We start from the raw sequence: 18,116 nt of genomic DNA on the forward strand, positions 1-18,116 counted from the left end.
AAGGAAAAAATGCTTTGAGTATTCAAACAATATTTTACTGATTCTGTGACTAGACCTTATAGAGAATCTCAAGTTTTACAGTGAGCAGTGTAATCAGCATTTATTCCCAGCTGTCTCCCACTTTCTCCCCCATTCTCCCTCCCTAAACAGGCCCTACCAGGTGACATGGCAGTCTCTCACATAACCAGTCTCTGCTGTTTGCTAACGCTGCAGCTCTCTGTGCATCACATTCACAACAGTGCAATCCTACACAGCAGGCGGCGGGTAAAGCAGCAAGCACAAACACACCTGAATAACACAGACAGGGTCCTGCAGGGAGCTCCAGTTTGTGTGTGAAGTGTGCGTGTGTGCTACACAGCAGTGATGCAGGTTGATCACTAGCCCTGTTAGGTAGCATTGACGTCTCCACCTCAGAGCTGGCACACAGGGGAGTTATTGATTAGCATTAAGCATCCATGCAGATGGCCAATAAAGAGCAGGCATGCCAAAGAGGGCCTGGGGAGTGGGAAGAGGGGAGGTGTGTAAGATGGTGTAGAGTCACCAAAAGCAACAGAGATGATGAGGAAAACACGCAAATAAGAGCAGTCTTAATACTGGAGAAAATAAAAATTGCTAAATGTTTTCAAGAAAGAAAATTATTTGAATTGCTCGTTTTGGTTATATGTAGGCTATCTATTTTATATCTAATATTAATACTTTATTTTGAGTAATATTCTAATGATTATTCTGAAGGCAAATTTGTCATTGCTGATTTATAAGGTACAACAGATTGGAGCAAACATGTCAGGAATTATGGGTGGATAAAAATGCGTCACAGGTTGTGAGCAGGTGAATCAATCGTCTTGGCTTCCTAATCCACCAGAATTTTCTAGTATTCCTGATGTTACTGCTACTGGCTTTAATATGGTGTATGCCCAGGTATTGTGCATCAATCTGCAGTGTCCTTGTTGTATCTGTCACCTGGAATATTCTGTAGGCAACTCTCTAATTCACTGACAATCAGATCAGAGTTCAGTATTAAATATTCCTTGAATCGAAGCCATGTGGTGCACTGTGCATAGAATACCAAACTATACAATTATTTTTGATTTGTTGCTCTTACTCATTTCTCAGAGAGATCTGAAGAAGAAAACTAACTTCCAAAGGAAATACAAATGCCACCTTTAACGTCATATTTATTGTTATTTAGTTACTCAATAAAACATATACAGATATATACAATATGCAGGAAAACAGACGACTGCACTTTACATATTATTAAAAAAACAAAAGAAAACAAAAAAATCTGTTCGTAAATTGCCGTCACAGTCCTCCATCTATTGTTTCAGAAATTCAAATTCAACAGAAGCTTTATTTAAAGATTACAAGATTGCCTAACACACAGCAAATTTTCTCTTATTATACATGTGCAATACCAATAGTCTTTTTTTTTATTCCCTTATTAAACAATCCCTTGACCTCCATGTTTAGTTTCCATTGGCTGAATTGTATACAAGTGGTTGAGCTCATATGGTTGATAGAAAAGAGAAGAGAATGAGGAAAAAGATATGCTTGCCAATATAAAGAAAAGAGAACTACAACAAATCTTAAATGATTAAGAGCAGCAAATGACAATGGTTCAAATGTGCTTTGACAAAGAGGGAAAAAGTTGTGTCCACAAAACAAATTGATGAGTTACATTCATGCATAATCTCCCCTCTTCCCATCTTCCTCTAGTTCTGCTTCTCAGTGTTCCATCCACTTGTAATGAAACAGTAGGCCTTAATTGAGTATATCACAGTATTTCTGTGTATATCAGGAGACTGTAAATTTGGGTGTGTGGCAGAAAATGGGAGAGTTGCCTTTATTGGAAGAATGATGTACACATTTGAGCGGTAACCGCAACTGAGGTGAGATGTGAGGAGTAAAAGTCATGAGATCATGGTCGCATTACAAGACTCAACACTGGTATACAATCAAAGCCAATGACAACAGAATATCTCTTCTTCTGCTTCTTCTTCTTTTGTATTCTCCTCCTTTGACATTTCTTTACTTTTCTTCAACAAAGAAAAAAAAAAATAATAATAATGATTTGAGGTTTTCCAGATACGGGCATCGTTGAGCAAAACTCGCGCTATATTGTCCAGCAGTATGTGAGAGAGTGTCTTAAAGTGTGACTGCATGTATCAGAAAAACATGGTATTTGCATGTGTGTATGTTTGCGTGTATGAGTGAGTGTCTGTGGTCGTGTTTGCATTCATGAGTGTAAATGTCTTTCTGTCCCTGAACAGGCAGGAGCTGCTCGCAGTTGTCTCATCGACATCTTATCATCGTTATTTATCTTTGACGCTTTTCTTCATCCTAATTTGTGATCTTATTTCCTTCTTCCTGCTGAGTCTGCTTTTTGTTTAAGTCAGTGCCGCCACAAACGTCCCAAATCGATTGGAGATATCAGAGTGGAGAGAGCGCCAGGACGAGACGGGCCCCCCTCGGCCTTTACTGTCCCCCAGCTCGTCTGTGCAGTGGACGGACAGGCACTGCAGGTGGTTCCCTCCGCTGCTCCCACCTCCTCCTCCAGCTCCTGGGGCCCCAGCTCCAGTCTTGATCTGGGACAGTTCTGATTCTGCAGACAAGCACAGAGAGGAAAAGGTTAATTAAGACTGTACAAAAATGAAAAACAACTTCAAGCAATTCATTCTCTGATACAGATGAACAATTTAAAATACACACTTTTAATTAAACCAGTGTCATTTTCACATCCCACTCTAAATCTGCACTGTGAAATTAATTCAACACTATTCCACCCCCCACCCCCCCATCAATACGACCAGAAAAGGAGGCGGTAAGCAAAGCTTCGTCTCCTCACACTCCACACTCCTCCTCCTCATGCCTGATATACAAATGTGAAAACACTCACATACACACAAAAACATACACGCACTCATTTTCTCCCAGTAAGGCGTGCAAATCTGAAGCACTCCTGCATGACCTCCGGTCAGAGGGTCAAAGGGTACTGAGAATACTCGCCTTTAACCCTGTTTGACCCAATTTACTCATATAATGACCATGCCACGGTATCGACCCCGTGTCACCAAGGTGTGGAACCTTATATTAAACGGTTAAACGGTTAAACCAAGCTTCTGGAAAATCCATACACAGGTTGATTACAAGTCATAAAAAATCAGCTCTGCCACAAAGTTAATGCTGACGCGTGAGATGCATGCCTCACATATGGGGAAAAATCACTTTGTGCCATGAAACAAAAAATTAGTCAAGGGGAAGATTGACGAGGACAAGAAGTGCTTGGCTAAACTGTACATAAAAGTACAGCGTCATACTTCATCAGCAGAGATACAGACTGCAGCATACTGGGGGGAAAAGAGGGCAGAAATGAAGAAACGTTTTAAAGAAGACACACAAAATACAACAGTGGGAAAGAGAAACACAGCAACTGTGTTATGACACTGATGTTGCAGTGTGTGCTTTGGGTTTTGCCCCCAAGGAAGCCCCAAAGCACAGAGAATGTGTATGTGAAGATGTTATGGATTCTTTGCTAAAATCAGTCTGATTAGCCTCCCATCTCTTCATCACACAAAACATACCACTTTCTCCACGCGGATGGTGAACAGATCAGTGTGCTGCACAAAGACACAGAGCTTTAAGGTGCAGGGACAACTAGATGTCTTAGTGTAGAGACAGGTAGAAAACAGCTCTGACAAGCTGAGTTACATGTGTCACAGAAGGGAGAGGCTGTGATAGACGGCACAGAGGCTGCAGATCACAACACTCCCGTCAGTCTGCTGCTCATCTGAGAGAAAAGAGAAGCAGCGCGCAGACCTCCACATCATCCACAACCCTATTTCCCCCTTTTAGCTCGTCTTTCTCTGGTGCTTAAACTGTTTTTTAGCTTGTTTTGCTTACTGTTTTCATCTCCCTCCTGCTCTGCTTTCACAAACCCTGAGGCAGCAGTGACAAAGTGACAAAAAACACAGTCAGGGAAGAGAAGGCCAACCCAGGCCAGGCCAGGCCAGGCAAGGCAGCTAGGACAACCAAGAGAGGCAGGCAGGCAGACATGCAGGCAGTGAGGCAGGCTTGCCCCCAGCCTGTCTGGGCTGCGACCACTGGAATGGAAAAGTGGGGGGATTTGGTAAAAGGTCAGGCAGCCAAGCCTCCTGTTGTTTCCTGTTTCGTCTGTCTCTCTGACTGCCCGTCTCTGTGAATTTCTCTCTCCCTCCATGTCCCTCCCAAGGACTAGAGACATGGTGTATGTAGGGGCTGAGGGAGCGGGGGGTAAGAGAGAAGTGAGGATTTAGAGCAGTGTTGGTGGTGGCAGTGACAAGATCTAACATTTGCCAGAGGGTCCAGTCATACACCTCAGCATGGCGGATCCCCACCCCCTGCCGGTATCCCCCCTCCACCCCACCTCACCCCTCCACCCACTCACACTCCCTCATGCTAGCTGGGCACAGCAGGGTCTGCACCGGCCTGAATAGGCAGCCAAGCGTTCCCCTGGCTCACTGCTGACACACAGCAAACTGACAACACGCACAGCCAAAAACACACAACACGCCAACCACTGCCGCCACTGCCATAACCACACCAGCCCTCAGCTGCTGCTCCACACGTGTGCGCACGCACACACACACACACACACACACAAATGTGCGTGCATGCAGAAAACACACACACCCAATCCAAGCTAGACACATCACTCAGTTTCACTGGAAAATACACAGACAAAAAAAAATTACACACAGCTCAAATTGCAAACATGATAGCTCTCTTTTCTTGCACACACACTCATATATTTATCACTTGCATAATCCCAGGATTCACATTCAGATATGAGCTCACATAAAAACAGGATTTATCTTTATACATATAGAAATATAATTTAATAAATGCTATCAAAAGAAAAAAAAATTATGAATTTTTTTTATCATCTCCTTCTGAATAGGATGATTGCTATTTGTTACAATATACTTTTCAATTAACAGTGTATGCAAAATCCACAATTTTCAAAATAAGCCAAATATTTGACCACCACAGGATTAAAATATCACCCAGTATTACAGGGTAGTAACGGGGGAATTCAAGGGATGTGATTTTTAAGGAAAAATCAAGACACTACCCGTAAATTGAAAGCATTATCCATGACGGAGTATTCGTTCAAAAGTGGAAACGGCAGTGTGAAATTCTACATTACACAAGTCTAAATCCCAAATCACCATGACATTTTACATTATATCTATCTATCTATCTATCTATATATATATATATATATATATCTCTCTCTCTCACACACACACAATAAGATGCATCTTCTTATGGCTGTTCATTGACTTACGCAGAATTCATATCCACGGTAATATCTCAATAATACCCTATTCAACTGAGGGAACAAGTGCTTAGCATCAACAAGCAAGGGGGGGAAAAAATAAATAAAATAAAGGAACTATAACAGCACAAGCAGCTGCACTGAGCCACAAATACACCTAATATCCTTAACCACATTACAGCCAGAAAAGATTATCACAGTGATGTGTTAAGTAAATACTGATTTAATGTGATGTACTTATATCGCTATATCTCTCGCCCCAAGTGCTGTACTTTGTTATTTAGTGCCTGGTGATGATGCTTAAACACATACACAAACACACACACACACACAAACACACACACACAGCAGCGGGGTTTGGAGCCGTCTCATAGACACAGCCAGAGACGATTTACAGAGATGAGTAGAACTTCAATGCCATGAAAGCTGGGCCACAGCGCACAGCTCTGGTTGTCTGGATGACACCAATGTGTCTGGGAGCTGACGGCCTGACATGGGTTTACATGTCACACCACACACACTCAACACACTCAAAGCAAGAGGAGAGAGGTAAACAACGGCTGCTTGGAGACTGTATTTTCTAGCAATTTAGTAAGTGTTACAGTGTGCGATTATTTTTTTAATTAATTGTAAAAGGAACAGCACAGTTAAAAATTAGTGACATGAAAGTGTACATCATTAATGACAGATGAAGTAAATTAAGCTTGTGTGAGAGGGTTTGAATCTACAAAGCTCAATTTTGGTGCAAGTTCCACAGAGCCGTCACATTGATTTCCCAGGCCCCAAAATCCCATGCGGCAGGCCTCTGCCCTTTCTATCCCAAGCTCTATACTTCCATGACGACACTTCACCTTTAACCTCGTGCTCCCGAGGGCACAACCCTGTCCTCTCTGAACACAAACCAGCCCAATCAGAATGTTCAGCTCGCTGACAAAAACACCCAAAGGCCTCTGCTCCTATGACAGTGTGTGACATCAGGTCAGATTCCTTTAGCATAACAACTACCACTATGGCCTTGTGTGAGGATTCTGTCTTTGTCAGCACGAAACACCAATCACAATCCACAGAGAAAAAGTTGAATTTCAAAGAAGGGGGCCAGAAAAGGTCCGATTTTAACCAGGAGGGTTACGGAATCAAAGAAAATGTTTTCTGGCAGGCGGAAATATAACAACTTGTGCTTCTCTCCATATTGTCTCATCACTGTCTCAGAAATGACAGGACATGCAGGTTTCTACCGAATAATTAAGACACACAGAAAATCTAATAATATTCCTCAAGTACAGTTATGTGCAGGAAAGTCTTAATTATGTATACAGGAGCTAACAGTGATACTGTCCCAGGTATCCCCCTGCCCAAAGATGGATATGGGGCCGTGTGAGGCTCCCTGCAAAACCCCCACCCCCAACTCCACCCAAATGCCGTAGTGTGACCTTTCCCTCAGAGCATCTGGAAGGAGCGGGAGGCACATTTCTCAGGCAAGGGCACAGGGGTTATTTTGGTTTGAATTTCCTCTCTGTTCTCTGGCCTGCAACATAAAGGGAAAAAAAACTTGCCCAGGCAGGCATTGCCCCCAGCATTCGTTACCTTCTCTACAGCAACACACCCATTCCCATCCTCTCAAACTTAGACCCACACACACACACACACACACACACACACACACCTCCCCCTCTGGCCACAAGAAGTGCTTGGAAAACCAGACACAAATCAGAACATGGGAAGTGATTTAGTGCCTCCTTCATAACTCAAAACCATGTCCAGGACCTGTCCAGCATGTCATCCAAGTCAGTGACATATTGATCTACTTCGCTGTCTCTATTTTGTTTTCGCACAGTGCTACACACTTTGTTTTCTGTGTTTTCACCCTTTTTGGAAAAGGTCAAAGCATACAAACAGTGGCAATTTTGAGATAAGAAGCACCTGCATGACAGAGACTTTTGTTTTGAATAAAAATGATAGTAGGGTAATTATGAAATCAAGGAACTAAATTAAAAAGTGTAAACACATTTTATTCTGTATAATTACATAGATAAAATTTAAAATAGACATTACCCATTTAGTCTTGCTTTTGTGTGTTAATTAGTTACATTATGAGGGGGTACATATTCAAATAGATAAATAGGTTCACATACAGACAAATAGTCTGTGAAACTGATAAAAAAAAACATTTTTAATTGAGTTATTTCTCTTCTATGAATGCAAATGGTAGCTATTACCCAGCCATGCGCTTCATGAGCGAAACTACAGATGTTCTCTGAATAAAAAAATGTCTCTCTATCTCTCTTACTTTCTCTTTCACTCAATCAGCTTCTACTCCTCTGTCCCAGGAGAAACTGCTCCAGTGTCATAACTCATTTGTCAGTTCCTCAATACAAATTAAAGGCGCCTGACGACTACCTGTATGGCTAATAACATAACGGCTGCTGGCAGCATGACAACGTCTACACCTCTGAAAACACACACACACACACACACACACACACACACACACACACACACACACACAGACACCTTTTAAAAGCTGTACTAACCCAGAACACCTTTCAGGAGCTCATTATCAAGGCAAATCTTTTTTTCTTCTTCTGGCAGTCATTCAACAAGACAGTGGACATTTGGAGGGATGTCACATACATCCACAATCGAAGGTTTGAAACTCCTCATTCTGTGCATCTTCCAGATAAATTCAGCTTTCCATTCCCTGCTGCATCACAGGAGAACATTTACCACATGCTGAGACAAGTTTTATTTTATTCTAACACCCTTCCCCAGGGAAAACAAAACAACGGATGAGCTGCTATTTTGAAGAGTTGAAAATCCAGCAAAGCAAAAGGCCTGACACCTTTGTTCATCTTTTTCTCTCTTCATCAGTCATAAGCATGCTTCTTTAATAGGCTTCCTTTGACTGTCACTAGTGCTCAATGTCTTGAAAAAGCCCAGGAATATAGAGCATGCATACATGCACGCGCACACACGTAGGGTATATACACAAACACGAATGCACACACAGTCTTAAATTCCACTTTAAATGCATGATAGGCATTTTTCAGTCCTGCACTATTTACAAATGAGGTAAATACTCTTAAATATTTTCAACACATTAGAATTAAGTGAGCGTGTTCCACCAAGTGAGACACCTGAGCCCGGCGACTGAAGCCGTGAGCCTGACACCGAGTCTAAATAAATCAAACTTTATGTCTAGAGCTGACAAATCCACACTATCAAGTTGGAATGTCTACAAACCTGCCCTTCGTCACATATTCACATGCATACCAGCACACAAACACACACACAAACACACACACACACACACACACACAATCACAAATATACAGACAGGACAAAAATTTAACACGATAACAGTAAAAAAATATTGTTATTTTCTTTGTCCACATCAGGGAGGACTTTGTTCAGGAGGCCATGTGTTTCTAAGACATCACTCTGTCATTACAATCATGTATTAATGTAGCTATTTGTGGGCCTGATGAACCTGTCAACAACCAAGTCAACTTAAATGAGTTACCTGAGGATGAATTATGACTTTTGGAAACAATATTACCAAGGCAAATTGATATAATTATCATAATGATTATCATTGCTGCAGTACAGGTGTGTGTGAGAGGCTTGGTGAATGTGTGTTGTTGAAAAAGTCAATATGAAACACCTTGTAATGACAGGTAAAGAACATAGACTGCCCCGAGCTGTTTTTTCCCCCCATTCAAGCATGTGCCAATCACTTTCTTCTTTTTCTTTTTTTTTTTTAGAAAAAGGAAATAGAAATTACTGGTGTGTTTTGTGGAGTTGTTGTCGTACTGAAATGTCAGAGGCAGGTAGTCTCACAGGATTGTTCTCCACGGTGGAATATCAATACGGCTCTTTCGGTGGATTTAAGTGCTTTCTAGTAGGTGTGATAAGATGCAAGTTCCCTCTTTTCAAACCTGTCAAAGTCAGAGCGAAAGAGATTTGATCATTATTAGAGCTGTTTATCGGCTGATTACTGAGAGTGAAGAGTGAAACTTTTCCACAGAGTCAACTGTGAAGTGTTTTGACTGCTGATTTTAAAAAAAAGGTCACACAAGTGTATGCGTCAAAAAGAGTAAAAAGTAAAAATAAAAATAACTGAATCACTTCCTACGCCTGCTGGTTGTTATCAAGACTATGCATGAGTTTCCAAATGAACGGTCAGCTTCTGGCTAAGATATACAGAAAAAAGGAAAGAGGAAGAGCGTAAGTAAAAAAAAAAAAAAAAGAATTCTAAAAGGGGAAATAATATTAACTGACACCCTACAAGGAAAGTTGCTTGTGTACACCCCACTCCCTGCCTGCATGGTAGCAAAAGATGCCATGTAGCACACTAGAATGTGCAGGCCGTGAGCTTACAGAGGCAGGTGTGACTGTGCCTTAGTGAAAAACTCGAGCTACTTGCTGTGACAGAGAGAGGAGGCCAAATATGGGGTCCAAAGGGGTCCATTACTGCAGCACGCATCACTTTAAACAGGCACACAGGGAACACAGAGGTGGTGAGCTGGGAAGCACTGGGTGAACAAGCATCTACTCTGAGAGCACAGTTCCTCTACAAATAAGCGCAGTTGAAGAGTCAAACATTCAGAGGAAGTTAGCTAAAGAAAAACATGGTATTTCTGCACCGTGTTTTATTTAAATCAAGACAAGATTTGTGGCTCATGCCGTCTCTCTTGCTCATAGCACTAATGCAAACACACGTGGCAACTAAATGATCTGGGGTCCCTCTGAAGTTTCACACAACTTATAACCACACTTAGTAATAGTGAAGCTGCACTGAGCGATGGAAACATTCACCTCACCAAACTGACCCTTTTGCTGCAATCAATTCCTGTTCTGTTTAAAAGTTAACTTCCAATAAAACACTGAAAAAAAAAAAACCACTCCAAGACAAATATGAATTATCAGGTCAAAACCTAAACTCAGATAATCTCATATTTAGACACAATACGGGTAATGCCTGACAACTAAATCCACAACTTCTCTAAAAAATTTAAATGAGAAACCACTCAAATTTCTGCTTACTATTATAATACATCAAATTTAAACGCATTTCCAATTACATTTTAATTTTCAATTAGGTATTTAAAATAAGGTATTTGTGTGTATCAATGTATTAATTACTGTTTATTATTATTGAACTTAATAACCTGATAAAAATGCTAATTGTAATAATCTATGCATAATGCAATAACACTCCTGAGAGAGCAAAATAAGGCATATATATGTAAATGAATTGGTGATGACATGATGGAAGTGGACAGATAGAATAACATTTCACCTGAAGGAATAAAGCACATCACATCTACCACTTTAGAAAACTATTGTTTTGGCCTATATTTCAGACTTACATAACTGTGTAGAATACTTCCACTGCAAATGTTTCAACATATTACAAGGGGGAAAACTCTTTTCCACTGTCACTGGAATTACATGACTTAATTTCACCTTAAAGAAATGATCATGTTTTAAGAATTTTCTTGACCAAGTTACATTTAGTTAATGCTAACGGACTAATGAATCGGCCTGATTTATTTCAAATTATTGTCACTAACATTATGGCAGAATTCTGTTCACAAGACTGAAGACTAGACTGACTGGTTGAGGTAGATATTTTCTGCAGCGTGAAAAGCCTGTGGGATGTTAGCTCTTATAGAACTATACTGAGGGCTATGACTTATCTTAAATTATTATGTTATTTTGCTCCCTTCTGTGTAGCCTAAGCATCAGATTCAATCTCAAATCCCCCTCCCCTCTCAAATACACCTCCACCCTTTTTTTCATCTTTGCTGTCTGAAGCACTCAAATGAGAAACTGTCAGGAGCCGTGATTTGTGCTAACTAGCTATCGATCGCTCCAGAGCTGCATGCCTCGTGTCCATGCAGGGAGGGCTGAAAGACGAGGGGAGAGGAGAGGTATAAGAAGGAGAGGAGGGGAGAGGAGAGAGGAGACAGGAAGAGAGAGGAGGGGAAAGGAAAAGAGAGCAGAAATTAGACTATTCTACTGATTTTTGTGAATTCATAATGTTAAGTGTGCTATCAACCCCGGAGAAATTAAAACAGTGAGAGCAACAGGGTTAGTGTGGCTGACTGCTTATCAGTGTTGGGATTCCGACTCAAAAGAATACTCATTAATCAGTATAAAAAGTGATGATTTTACTTATCACTCCCTGGCATCAGTTGGCTAAATTTCTTTTTTTCCTACAGACCTGTGCTTTGTTTTTTGTTTGTTAGTTTTTTTTTTCTTTTCTTTTTTGTAAATTAGTTCAGTTACCTCTTTTGTAAATTATATGGGGAAATCATGGGAACAAAAAAGCCACAATGTTCAATGACCTTGTCAATAACTGAGAGCACCAGTGGAGATTAACTATGAGGAAAACAAATAGGTTAATGGAGTGAAGTGTACTAGTTTTGATCATTCTGGCTCAATTTAATATGTACACTGCTTGTTATTTTTCTATTGGTTTATCATTTGGGTGATCAGTTATATTTACCTAAGCCTACTACATCAGTCGAAATATTAAGTTAAAGTCTTCCTTCACAGTAATGGCATTAGTGTTATTACCCGACAGCCTGTGCTCAGTCTCATAGTCTAAACAATGCGCCTGGGCTCCAGACTCGGCACGATGCGCGCCCCCGCGCCTCTCTGCACCCGCACTGATCAGAACAAAGAGGAGCTCGAGACGTGCTAAGCGATATCCACAAATACATACATCCACATATCCATACATCCACAGGCCTTTCGGTAACTTAACCCTGACAGTAGGTAGCTCTTCTAGATATGTTTGTGTAGTAACGTCATTCATGTCTGTCTACCGATTTGGTTTGAAATAATTTGGAGATATACAACGTAAAAAAAAAAAATGAAAAGACAATAAACATAAAAATTAATAAAAACCAACATATTCTAATACATACAACATGCCTACCTTTGCAATTATAATGGAAAATAACGCATTCAGCTTGTTTTCTTTTACGATTAAAGCACACATAATAACATTAATAAAACAGTAATCTAATCATAATTAGGTAATTATAATAAAATTCATTATTATTTTAATTATTAATATAGGGGAAATAATTAAAATAATAATAAGTATAATCCACAGCTGAAAAAACGTAACAGTGAAATTATTTATCTACATTTGATTTAGAGCCACCTTAAAAACATTAAGATAAAACTAACTGCAGATTGTAATATCTTCTTTAGAAGTATTACATGTTCTACTTGAAAAACTGTGCCTTTAGGCCAGAAGATTTCCCATTTTCTTTGAGAAACTTTGTATTGTAAGAGACTAAAGTACTACAAAATATGTTAGATTAATTGAGGTAGTAGTAATAATAATAAATCACTTAAAAGTGACGATAACAAATAATGACAAAACTACCATTTTATATAAATATTATATAGTATTAAACGATTTCTGAATTAACTATAATAATAAAAATGAATGGCTGTATTAATTTCACAATGAAATCTAACCCTTTAAATCCTGTCCTGCCAATCTAAAATCAATCCACTTTCACCAGCTCGGTATTATCCCATGGTAATAACAAAAACAAACACGTAACAAGGCGAGGGAAACCCCGCTGCGCAAACGCATATCCTTAAAAAGCTATTAATCTTCTCAATGTAGTTGTTCACCCTGAAAACCCAGATAAAGAACCACAGGAAATGTTTACTTTTCTTGAGCCGATCTTTTGAAGTGCATCTACAATGAAGAACTTTATAAAATGTATGCAGAGAAGGTAGACGGTTTACTTTTCTCAGTTAGACAGTATTTAAAACTTTTCCATTCTTATTTTTTTTATTCATTCTTCAGTATGGACCCAAGTTAACAAGAAAAATACCGCAAAGATCGTTGTGTTTCCTTTGAAAAGACTTGGATGTCGCTACCATTACACTCATATTATATTCCCATAAACCTCTAAAATTCAAATACGCTAATTAAACAGAGACGGCTCTTTCCGGCCGCACAACATAGACAAAAGGAACTCTATTATCAGCGTTAGCAGAATATTTTACCTATTATGCATGTGATGTAACACTCCATTTCAAATAAAATAAATAGTAATTTAAGGAATACAATATACTAATTTTATGAGCAAAAAGGATCAGGTAATGTAGTCTATGATGCATGTGTGAGCATGCGTGTGAGAGACAGAGGGTGAGAAAAAGAGAGAAGAAAAACTGAGTAAAATATAACCAGTCATTTACCTTCTTTACTGTTGTTTTGGCTTTTATTTTTTTCCCATGGTCCCATGGCCTTGTCATCCTCTGACCCCTCCATCATGGCCTTGTCACTGGGCACGTACCAGGTGGCGTGCTGCTCTGCCATGAGGGTGTCAAGGTCAATAGTGCCCATTGAGCCCTTCCCAGCATCAGGGCTGCAGCTTGCCAGCTCATTGTCTCCGTTCTGTGAGGGACAGTCACCATTCTTTTTGCCATTCTTTATGGCCAGTGGCTGGTCCTCAGAGATACTGAATTGCTGCCGCTGTAGCTGGATCTGGGCCTGCAGAATCTCCAGAGGATGGATTTCTTCCTGGCCAGAGGTGCTAGATGGGGTGCGTACCTGCTCCACCCCAGGAGTGCCTGGGTGGCTCACTCCACTGGCCCCTGTGCCCCCACCAGCATTCAGTCCATAGCTGTCTGGTGTCGAGGTAGTATGATTGTTAATGCCCATGCCTAGGGGCTTCTGTCCATTTATCAACCCATGGTCACTCCTCTGCATTTTGGGCGAGCCAGAGATCATAGGGCTGCGATTAGGCTTTGTGGCCGAGGCCCCCCCTGCATCTGAGCTGGAGGACACCTCATCCTCGTTGCCATAGTGGGTGCTGACATCGTCAGGAAAGTCCACTCGTGGTGAGCTACTGTCAGACTTGGCGACACTTTGAATGCCACTGTCCAAAGAAGACATCAGGTCGGCCTGGTCCCCCAACATTAGGTCGCCTCCTTTTCCCCAGGAGGGTGACTGGAGGTGTTTCTCATGGGGCGTTCCCCCACCCCTCTCCCCAACGCCAGCCGAGGGGGTCTGCTGGCCTGGACTTACAACAGGGTTACCATTGTCAGAGGAAAAAAAAATTCCAGGGCTCACATGTCCACTGTCTCTTTTTCTCCTCCCTCTCCCTCTCCCACTCCCTGTTGTTGCCTTCCCCTCACTGCAAGGGGTAGCGTCCATGTTGTAATTTGGGGAGAGGGCACTGGCTTCCCCCTGCACCGTCTGGCTTTGACTTGCAGGCTTAGAGTTGCTATTCCCAGTGCCAGGCATCTGGCTGTTCTGGGAAGTGCTGCTCTGAAAATATTCAGGACCAGCACTGCCAGTCCCATTAGATGTGCTGCTATTAATGTCCTGCTCTGTCTGACTCAGTTTTCGCTTGCCCTCATTTTGGTTCTTCTTGTTGAATGTTACGTTAAGATTGGGGGCCCCTAGGCTAGCGATCATGTTCTGGCAGGCCGTGGAAAGGGCCGCTAGGCAGCTCTGGCCAAAAACACTGTCTTTAGTGCTGGTTTTGCTGAAGTTCCCGAGGGACAGAGCTCCAAGCTTACTAACAGACGACCGCTGGCCTGGGGGGAAGTCAGACTGAGGAGGGTAGGTCCCTGGTGAGGTGCTCACCCCCTGGGGAGCACTGTGGGCTGGCCCCTGACGGTTAGCCCCCCCATAGGGAAATGTTGGCTGTGCTCCCATTGGAGGTGCAGGGAAGTCAGCTGGCCGCCTCTCTGCTGGTGCATTCGGATGCCCTGTTCCTGCTCCTGGAGACTGCATTTGTGAGAGGTTGCCCATGTTGCCGCTGAACTGTGAGTGCATGCCCGGGGAATGGAGAGCCTGTACATGCCCATCTCCTGGTATTCTCATGGGCTCCTGCATGCCCATGCCTGGCCTAAACATCATCCCAGCCCCATTCTGCGGCATCCCCATGTCGTGGGGGCCTGATTCATTACCTGCTCCACCCATACGCCGTGACATCATCTCCCCTGGAGGGTGGGACCCTTGGAACCAGGAGTTCTCCTGAGTTACATGAGGATTTTGTCCATCAATGTTGGGCATCCTGCCACCATTCTCCCTGTCAAAGCTGGGCTGAGGCATGCTCCCGACTGGGCCTCCATGAGCCATTGGGCCAGGAGGAACATCACCGTGGTGACCCAATTGCTGCAGACTGGGCTGCCTCATCCGCTGCTGCTGGTTGCGAGAGGCCATCTGTTTTATCATCATGGCTGCATTTTGGCGCTGCTGCAGAGACTGCTGCTCAGGCCCCGGGTGCTGCAGGGGGCCTGGTGGGAAACCTTCACTCACAGGTGGGGTGAACTCTCCAGGCAGCCCGGGGTAAGCAGAGGGAGAGAGGTGGTTATCCATACCACCACACCAGCCTTCCCCGCCATGTGCATTTGGAAAGTCAAATCTAGGCCTTTTTGCCATGTTCATATAAGGAGAGTCAAAGTGTTGCAGCCTCTGATTCGGGGGCTGCTGGGAGGGAGGAGGAGCTGGCTGTTGCATATTAAACATGGGGTCGCCATAGGGGTGCAGACCCCTATTTTCCAGTCTGTGAATGGGATATTCAAACTGGTTGTGTTGGCCAGGCATCATGACCCCTCCGTCCAGAATGTTAGGGTTAGTAGAGCCAGGCTCAGCCTGCGGGGGTCTGGGGAGGCCAGGGGGGCATGAGTTTTGTCTGGCTATCAAGCCAGGCTGTTGTTGCTGCTGCATGAGAGGATGTCTTGCATTGACCCCCGGCTCCATTCCCACGGGCACCTTCCGGCCATTTCCAAAACGCTCAAAAAACACTCCGTGTGGAGGCTGCTGGGGCTGTGGTGGTGGCTGGTGTCCCTTTGAGATGCCCTGCATACCTGGGGTCCGTGGCATGCCAGGGTTCCCCGGGAAATTTCCGCTGGGAACTGGCCTTCCCGGCCCAAAATGGGGTAACTGAGATTCTGATTCTGATGGGGAGAACACATGTACATCAAAATGTCCAGATGGAGGCTCACTTGGAAAGTTATACTCTAATCCCTCTACAGCTCCCTGGTTGGGCATCCGCCGAGGCTCTAGGCCATGAGACTCAGAGGAGGAGGATGAGGAGGAAGGGAGTCCATGGAAGGATGCTGCTCGGTTAGGTGACTGGTCCAGGGGTAGACAGGGGGCAGGGACAGCATGGCTGCCACTGGGGGGTCCATGATGTTGAAAGTCAGGCATGTTACCAGGCCGCTGCTGCTGTTGCTGCTGTTGCTGCTGGGGAAAGCCATCCCCTGCCTGTCCCTCAGCAAGAGGATCAAATCCTTCTCCAAAGCCCTGCTGTGGACCCATGCCATTGTTGTTGTAGCCCATTAGCCTGCCACCATGCAGGCATGATGATCCTGGCTCTGGGCCTCCAAAATTCCCACTGAAATGAGGGTGAGGTTGGTGGGGATGAGGTTGATGGCCATGAGGATGTCCTTGATGAGGTTGCTGGTTGTTAAAAAATCCATGCATGGGTCCTTGCTGCTGCTGCTGCTGCAGTCCTCCACCTGCATGCATGTCCGAGTGGCCCCGCGGGTGAAAACCCCCGTACTGCTCTCCATTCATGTTCATATTGAGCCCTAGCATTTGCGGCTCGCTCAGAGGGCCCATGCCGGGTTCCACGGCTCCAGGCGGGCCTCCAGCATGAAAACCTGGGCTTTTATAATGGGAGCCCATGTTCAGTCTCGGTTGGTTTATGTTTCTCTCTGACTGGCCAGGGTTTCTGCTATTAATCTGAGAACCAAACTGCTCCAGCCCAAACATACTCCCCTGCAATCAATCCCACATGACGGCCAGTTTGCCAGACATCGGCACACTGTCTGTTTTTCCGTCTGTCCCCAAAAGAAAAAAAAAGATATACAAGAAACTGTTGAAATGTTTATATTATACTACGATTAAACTACGTTATCTAGTTTAAATGGTAAAACTCACCAAATAAGTTCTCATTGTTGTTGATCAATTGTTTTTGTTTTTCAACTTTTCCAAGGACGCGGAGGAGAGAGGGGACAGACTGTGTCCAAATACGCACGTAAACTGTGTCCCTGTTTCCGTATTTATGCGTGCACTTGACTGCTCTTCTTTTTGTCTTTAATTAAGCAAACAAATATAAAGCACTCTTACTTAAATCGCTGCACGAGTGACCAATCATATTCCAAAGTTTTCTGTGCGCATTTCTTCAAAGCCAACATGATAAAAAAAAAAAACTCTCGCTAACAAAACGCTAAACTATCAGAAGAATATAAGCGATCACAGGAAATATGACTCTTTCTATCAGTTAAATTCATTATTCCAGTCCAATATCAAATGTCCCAGAGCGACATTTTGTATAAGGTCCCATACTGAAACAACGAAAAAGTCCAATTGGAGCCGTATAGTTAAAACTACCTTTTAGGCTTTGAGGGAAAAATCTTTAAATAAATACTGCCCACCGATGTCCTTCAAAATCTCGACAACTGCTGAGCAGGCATGTACCCAAAAGTCCAGTGTGATGTTAAGTCCACAAACAATGATCTCCAACCTAGGCACCGGAGAACCGCTGCGTCTCGTAACACGACCTGAACCCGGAGCAGCGCGGCGTGCACTACCCGCACTCCACAACTACGGAGCGGCTTGACAGCATCCTTCAACCGCTGCATGCACCTTGTAGTGAAGCGCCGTGCCTTAAGTCCTTTCAATAGGTTCCGTTCCTAATGTGTGCGTCCCTCCGTTTACCGAGTCTTGTCTGGTGTGGGCTGAGTGCACTTGGGAGCGATTCACAAATACACTCACACTCGTCTCTGCCGCTTCGCGCTG

General features: G+C 43.2%; 1 protein-coding gene across 1 annotated transcript; it reads right to left on the reverse strand.

Annotated features, from left to right (window-relative positions):
- Positions 1-1,158: 1,158 nt before the first annotated feature.
- Positions 1,159-18,116, reverse strand: mn1b (meningioma 1b). The gene is made up of 3 exons (XM_046033902.1): positions 17,256-18,116; positions 13,553-17,155; positions 1,159-2,602 (listed from the first exon to the last, which is right to left on the reverse strand). The coding sequence occupies exons 2-3, from the start codon at positions 17,085-17,087 to the stop codon at positions 2,388-2,390; spliced, it is 3,750 nt and encodes a 1,249-aa protein (XP_045889858.1). The 5' UTR covers positions 17,088-17,155; positions 17,256-18,116; the 3' UTR covers positions 1,159-2,387.

This window comes from Micropterus dolomieu, linkage group LG21 (assembly GCF_021292245.1).
Source record: "Micropterus dolomieu isolate WLL.071019.BEF.003 ecotype Adirondacks linkage group LG21, ASM2129224v1, whole genome shotgun sequence".
NCBI classification, from domain to species: Eukaryota; Metazoa; Chordata; class Actinopteri; order Centrarchiformes; family Centrarchidae; genus Micropterus; species Micropterus dolomieu.

Bases quoted from the DNA above. Each gene is read 5' to 3' on its own strand.
- mn1b (XM_046033902.1), bottom strand. From the start codon at position 17,087: ATGTTTGGGCTGGAGCAGTTTGGTTCTCAGATTAATAGCAGAAACCCT. The intron at 2,603-13,552 runs GTAAATGACTGG...GCTTGTCTGCAG, and splicing joins CCAAAACAACAGTAAAGAAG to AATCAGAACTGTCCCAGATC.